Source organism: Pezoporus flaviventris, unplaced genomic scaffold, assembly GCF_033815535.1.
Source record: "Pezoporus flaviventris isolate CSIRO_AGI_PZ_B2104156 unplaced genomic scaffold, CSIRO_AGI_Pfla_v1 ptg000522l, whole genome shotgun sequence".
NCBI lineage: Eukaryota > Metazoa > Chordata > Aves > Psittaciformes > Psittacidae > Pezoporus > Pezoporus flaviventris.
This window is the reverse complement of record NW_026893069.1, coordinates 39,084-45,083: the sequence shown is the minus strand read 5'-3', so window position 1 is coordinate 45,083 and position 6,000 is coordinate 39,084. Positions and strand designations below refer to the sequence as shown.

The 6,000-nt window shown below is 62.5% G+C and overlaps 1 protein-coding gene across 1 annotated transcript in view; it reads left to right on the top strand.

Annotated features, from left to right (window-relative positions):
• Positions 1 to 1,483: 1,483 nt before the first annotated feature.
• Positions 1,484 to 6,000, top strand: part of POLR2A (RNA polymerase II subunit A) — a gene marked incomplete at its 5' end in the record, with an annotated part of 29,365 nt that continues 24,848 nt past the window's right edge. The window contains 2 exons of the mRNA XM_061443760.1: positions 1,484 to 1,831; positions 5,666 to 5,837. Of these exons, the coding sequence (XP_061299744.1) occupies positions 1,484 to 1,831; positions 5,666 to 5,837 (520 nt within the window). The remainder of the gene's footprint in view (positions 1,832 to 5,665; positions 5,838 to 6,000) is intronic.

The following is a 6,000-nucleotide window of genomic DNA, read 5'->3' as shown; positions in this document are numbered from 1 at the left end:
GGGGGTGATGGAGTCTGCCCCACATGTGTCTTGGGGGGGTTAAAGGGGGTTTGGGGTGATGGAGTCTGCCCCACATGTGTCTTAGGGGGGTTAAAGGGGGTTTGGGGTGATGGAGTCTGCCCCACATGTGTCTTGGGGGGTTAAGGGGGGTTTGGGGGTGATGGAGTCTGCCCCACATGTGTCTTGGGGGGGTTAAAGGGGGTTTGGGGTGATGGAGTCTGCCCCACATGTGCCTTAGGGGGGTTAAAGGGGGTTTGGGGGTGATGGAGTCTGCCCCACATGTGTCTTGAAGGGGTTAAAGGGGGTTTGGGGGTGATGGAGTCTGCCCCACATGTGTCTTGGGGGGTTAAAGGGGGTTTGGGGGTGATGGAGTCTGCCCCACATGTGTCTTGGGGGGGTTAAAGGGGGTTTGGGGGTGATGGAGTCTGCCCCACATGTGTCTTAGGGGGGTTAAAGGGGGTTTGGGGGTGATGGAGTCTGCCCCACATGTGTCTTAGGGGGGTTAAAGGGGGTTTGGGGGTGATGGAGTCTGCCCCACATGTGTCTTGGGGGGGTTAAAGGGGGTTTGGGGTGATGGAGTCTGCCCCACATGTGTCTTGGGGGGGTTAAAGGGGGTTTGGGGGTGATGGAGTCTGCCCCACATGTGTCTTAGGGGGGTTAAAGGGGGTTTGGGGGTGATGGAGTCTGCCCCACATGTGTCTTAGGGGGGTTAAAGGGGGTTTGGGGGTGATGGAGTCTGCCCCACATGTGTCTTAGGGGGGTTAAAGGGGGTTTGGGGGTGATGGAGTCTGCCCCACATGTGTCTTGGGGGGGTTAAAGGGGGTTTGGGGGTGATGGAGTCTGCCCCACATGTGTCTTGGGGGGTTAAAGGGGGTTTGGGGGTGATGGAGTCTGCCCCACATGTGTCTTAGGGGGGTTAAAGGGGGTTTGGGGTGATGGAGTCTGCCCCACATGTGTCTTGGGGGGGTTAAAGGGGGTTTTGGGGTCCATCAAGCCCCCCCAGCCCCCTCCTGCCCCCCCATCACCGCTCTGCCCCCCAACTCCCCCTAATCCCACTCCGCCCCCCAAGTCCCCCCTCTCTCCACCCCCAACTCCCCCCAGCCCCACTCCATCCCCCCCATCCCCACTCCACCCCCCAAGTCCCCCCTCTCCCTCCACCCCCCATCCCCTCTCCACCCCCCGAGTCCCCCCAATCCCACTCTGCCCCCCAAGTCCCTCCTCTCCCTCCACCTCCCAACCCCCCCATCCCCTCTCTGCCCCCCAACCCCCCCATCCCACTCCACCCCCCAAGTCCCCCCTCTCCCTCCACCCCCAATCCCACTCTGCCCCCCAACTCCCCCCAGCCCCACTCCACCCCCCATCCCCACTCCACCCCCCAAGTCCCCCCTCTCCCTCCACCCCCCATCCCCTCTCTGCCCCCCAACCCCCCCATTACCTCTCCGCCCCCCAAGTCCCCCCTCTCTCCACCCCCAACTCCCCCCAGCCCCACTCCACCCCCCAAGTCCCCCTTCTCCCTCCACCCCATCCCCACTCCGCCCCCCAAGTCCCCCCTCTCCTCCACCCCCATCCCCACTCCACCCCCCAAGTCCCCCCTCTCCCTCCGCCCCCCAAGTCCCCCCATGACCCCTCCCTCCCTCCGCCCCCCAGGTTACATCCAGCGCCGGCTGATCAAGTCCATGGAGTCGGTGATGGTGAAGTACGACGCCACGGTGCGGAACTCCATCAACCAGGTGGTGCAGCTGCGCTATGGGGAGGACGGGCTGGGGGGCGAGAGCGTGGAGTTCCAGAACCTCGCCACGCTCAAGGCCTCCAACAAGGCCTTCGAGAAGAAGTAAGGGGGCAGAACGGGGGGGGGGGTGAACTTGGGGGGCAGCTGGGGTTGGGTGTGGGAGAGAACTTGGGGGGCAGCTGGGGTTGGGTGTGGGGAAGAGAACTTGGGGGGCAGCTGCGGTTGGTTGTGGGGAAGAGAACTTAGGGGGCAGCTGGGGTTGGTTGTGGGGAAGAGAACTTGGGGGGCAGCTGGGGTTGGTTATGGGGAAGAGAACTTGGGGGGCAGCTGGGGTTGGGGGGAGGGAGAAGTTGGGGGGCAGCTGGGGTTGGTTGTGGGGAAGAGAACTTGGGGGGCAGCTGGGGTTGGTTATGGGGGACAGAACTTGGGCAGCTGCGGTTGGGGGGAGGGAGAAGTTGGGGGGCAGCTGCGGTTGGTTATGGGGAAGAGAACTTGGGGGGCAGCTGCGGTTGGGGGGAAGAGAACTTAGGGGGCAGTAGGGGTTGGTTGTGGGGACAGAACTTAGTTGGCAGTAGGGGTTGGTTATGGGGAAGAGAACTTGGGGGGCAGCTGCGGTTGGTTGTGGGGGCAGAGCTTAGGGGGCAGCTGGGGTTGGTTGTGGGGACAGAACTTGGGGGGCAGCTGGGGTTGGTTGTGGGGAAGAGAAGTTGGGGGACAGCTGGGGTTGGTTATGGGGAAGAGAAGTTGGGGGGCAGCTGGGGTTGGTTATGGGGGACAGAACTTAGGGGGCAGCTGGGGTTGGTTATGGGGACAGAACTTAGGGGGCAGCTGGGGTTGGTTGTGGGGAAGAGAACTTGGGGGGCAGCTGGGGTTGGGGGGGAGAGAAGTTGGGGGGCAGCTGGGGTTGGGTGGGGGGAGAGAACTTAGGGGGCAGCTGGGTTGGTTGTGGGGAAGAGAACTTGGGGGGCAGCTGGGGTTGGTTATGGGGGACAGAACTTAGGGGGCAGCTGCGGTTGGTTATGGGGAAGAGAACTTAGGGGGCAGCTGGGGTTGGTTATGGGGAAGAGGTTATGGGGAGATGGGCTATGGGGAGGAGGTGGGGTTGAGCCGCTTCTGAGCGTGGTGGAGCTCAACTTGGTGCCCCCCAAGTTCTTGTGTCCCCCTTGGTGCCCCCCATCTTCCCTCCTGCCCCACATTGACCCCTTTCCTGCCCCACACATCCAGGTTCAGGTTTGACTGCAGCAACGAGCGGGCGATGCGGTGGATGCTGACCCCTTTCCTGCCCCACATTGACCTCTTTCCTGCCCCACATTGACCCCTTTCCTGCCCCACATTGACCTCTTTCCTGCCCCACACTGACCCCTTTCCTGCCCCACATTGACCCCTTTCCTGCCCCACACATCCAGGTTCAGGTTTGACTGCAGCAACGAGCAGGCGCTGCAACGGATGCTGACCCCTTTCCTGCCCCACATTGACCTCTTTCCTGCCCCACATTGACCTCTTTCCTGCCCCACATTGACCCTTTCCCTCCCCCCATGTTCCCCTGCCCCACATTGACCCCTTTCCTGCCCCACACATCCAGGTTCAGGTTTGACTGCAGCAACGAGCGGGCGATGCGGTGGATGCTGACCCCTTTCCTGCCCCACATTGACCTCTTTCCTGCCCCACACTGACCCCTTTCCTGCCCCACACTGACCCCTTTCCTGCCCCACATTGACCCCTTTCCTGCCCCACATTGACCTCTTTCCTGCCCCACATTGACCCCTTTCCTGCCCCACACTGAGCCCTTTCCTGCCCCACATTGACCCCTTTCCTGCCCCACACATCCAGGTTCAGGTTTGACTGCAGCAACGAGCAGGCGCTGCAACGGATGCTGACCCCTTTCCTGCCCCACATTGACCTCTTTCCTGCCCCACATTGACCTCTTTCCTGCCCCACATTGACCCCTTTCCCTCCCCCCATGTTCCCTGCCCCACATTGACCCCTTTCCTGCCCCACACATCCAGGTTCAGGTTTGACTGCAGCAACGAGCGGGCGATGCGGTGGATGCTGACCCCTTTCCTGCCCCACATTGACCTCTTTCCTGCCCCACACTGACCCCTTTCCTGCCCCACACTGACCCCTTTCCTGCCCCACATTGACCCCTTTCCTGCCCCACATTGACCTCTTTCCTGCCCCACATTGACCCCTTTCCTGCCCCACACTGAGCCCTTTCCTGCCCCACATTGACCCCTTTCCTGCCCCACACATCCAGGTTCAGGTTTGACTGCAGCAACGAGCAGGCGCTGCAACGGATGCTGACCCCTTTCCTGCCCCACATTGACCTCTTTCCTGCCCCACATTGACCTCTTTCCTGCCCCACATTGACCCCTTTCCCTCCCCCCATGTTCCCTGCCCCACATTGACCCCTTTCCTGCCCCACACATCCAGGTTCAGGTTTGACTGCAGCAACGAGCGGGTGATGCGGTGGATGCTGACCCCTTTCCTGCCCCACATTGACCCCTTTCCTGCCCCACATTGACCCCTTTCCTGCCCCACACTGACCCCTTTCTCTCCTGCCCCACACTGACCCCTTTCTCTCCCGCCCCACACTGACCCCTTTCCTGCCCCACACTGACCCCTTTCTGTCCTGCCCCACACTGACCCCTTTCTCTCCTGCCCCACACTGACCCCTTTCCTGCCCCACACTGACCCCTTTCTCTCCTGCCCCACACTGAGCCCTTTCTCTCCTGCCCCATAGATTCCGCTTTGACTGCAGCAACGAGCGGGCGCTGCGGCGGACGCTGCAGGAGGAGCTGGGACACTGACCCCTTTCCTGCCCCACACTGACCCCTTTCTCTCCTGCCCCACACTGACCCCTTTCTCTCCTGCCCCACACTGACCCCTTTCTCTCCCGCCCCACACTGACCCCTTTCTCTCCCGCCCCACACTGACCCCTTTCTCTCCCGCCCCACACTGACCCCTTTCTCTCCTGCCCCACACTGAGCCCTTTCTCTCCTGCCCCACACTGACCCCTTTCTCTCCTGCCCCACACTGACCCCTTTCTCTCCTGCCCCACACTGAGCCCTTTCCTGCCCCACACTGACCCCTTTCTCTCCTGCCCCACACTGACCCCTTTCTCTCCTGCCCCACACTGAGCCCTTTCTCTCCTGCCCCACACTGACCCCTTTCTCTCCTGCCCCACACTGACCCCTTTCCTGCCCCACACTGACCCCTTTCTCTCCTGCCCCACACTGAGCCCTTTCCCTCCTGCCCCACACTGACCCCTTTCCTGCCCCACACTGACCCCTTTCTCTCCTGCCCCACACTGACCCCTTTCTCTCCTGCCCCACACTGACCCCTTTCCTGCCCCACACTGACCCCTTTCCCTCCTGCCCCACACTGACCCCTTTCCTGCCCCACACTGACCCCTTTCCTGCCCCACACTGACCCCTTTCTCTCCTGCCCCACACTGACCCCTTTCTCTCCTGCCCCACACTGAGCCCTTTCTCTCCTGCCCCATAGATTCCGCTTTGACTGCAGCAACGAGCGGGCGCTGCGGCGGACGCTGCAGGAGGAGCTGGGACACTGACCCCTTTCCTGCCCCACACTGACCCCTTTCTCTCCTGCCCCACACTGACCCCTTTCTCTCCTGCCCCACACTGACCCCTTTCTCTCCTGCCCCACACTGACCCCTTTCTCTCCTGCCCCACACTGACCCCTTTCTGTCCTGCCCCATAGATTCCGCTTTGACTGCAGCAACGAGCGGGCGCTGCGGCGGACGCTGCAGGAGGAGCTGGGACACTGACCCCTTTCCTGCCCCACACTGACCCCTTTCTCTCCTGCCCCACACTGACCCCTTTCTCTCCTGCCCCACACTGACCCCTTTCTCTCCTGCCCCACACTGACCCCTTTCTCTCCTGCCCCACACTGACCCCTTTCTGTCCTGCCCCATAGATTCCGCTTTGACTGCAGCAACGAGCGGGCGCTGCGGCGGACGCTGCAGGAGGAGCTGGTCAAGGAGCTCCTGTCCAACGCTCACGTCCAGAACGAGCTGGAGCGGGAATTCGAGAGGATGCGGGAGGACCGCGAGGTGCTCAGGGTCATCTTCCCCACCGGGGACAGCAAGGTGGGGGAGGGGAGGGGAACCATGGGGGGGGGGATGGGCAATGGGGGGGGGATGGGATCCATGGGGTGGGGGATGGGGGATCCTCATCTTCCCCACTGGGAACAGCAAGGTGGGGGAGGGGAGGGGATCCATGGGGTGGGGGATGGGGGATCCTCATCTTCCC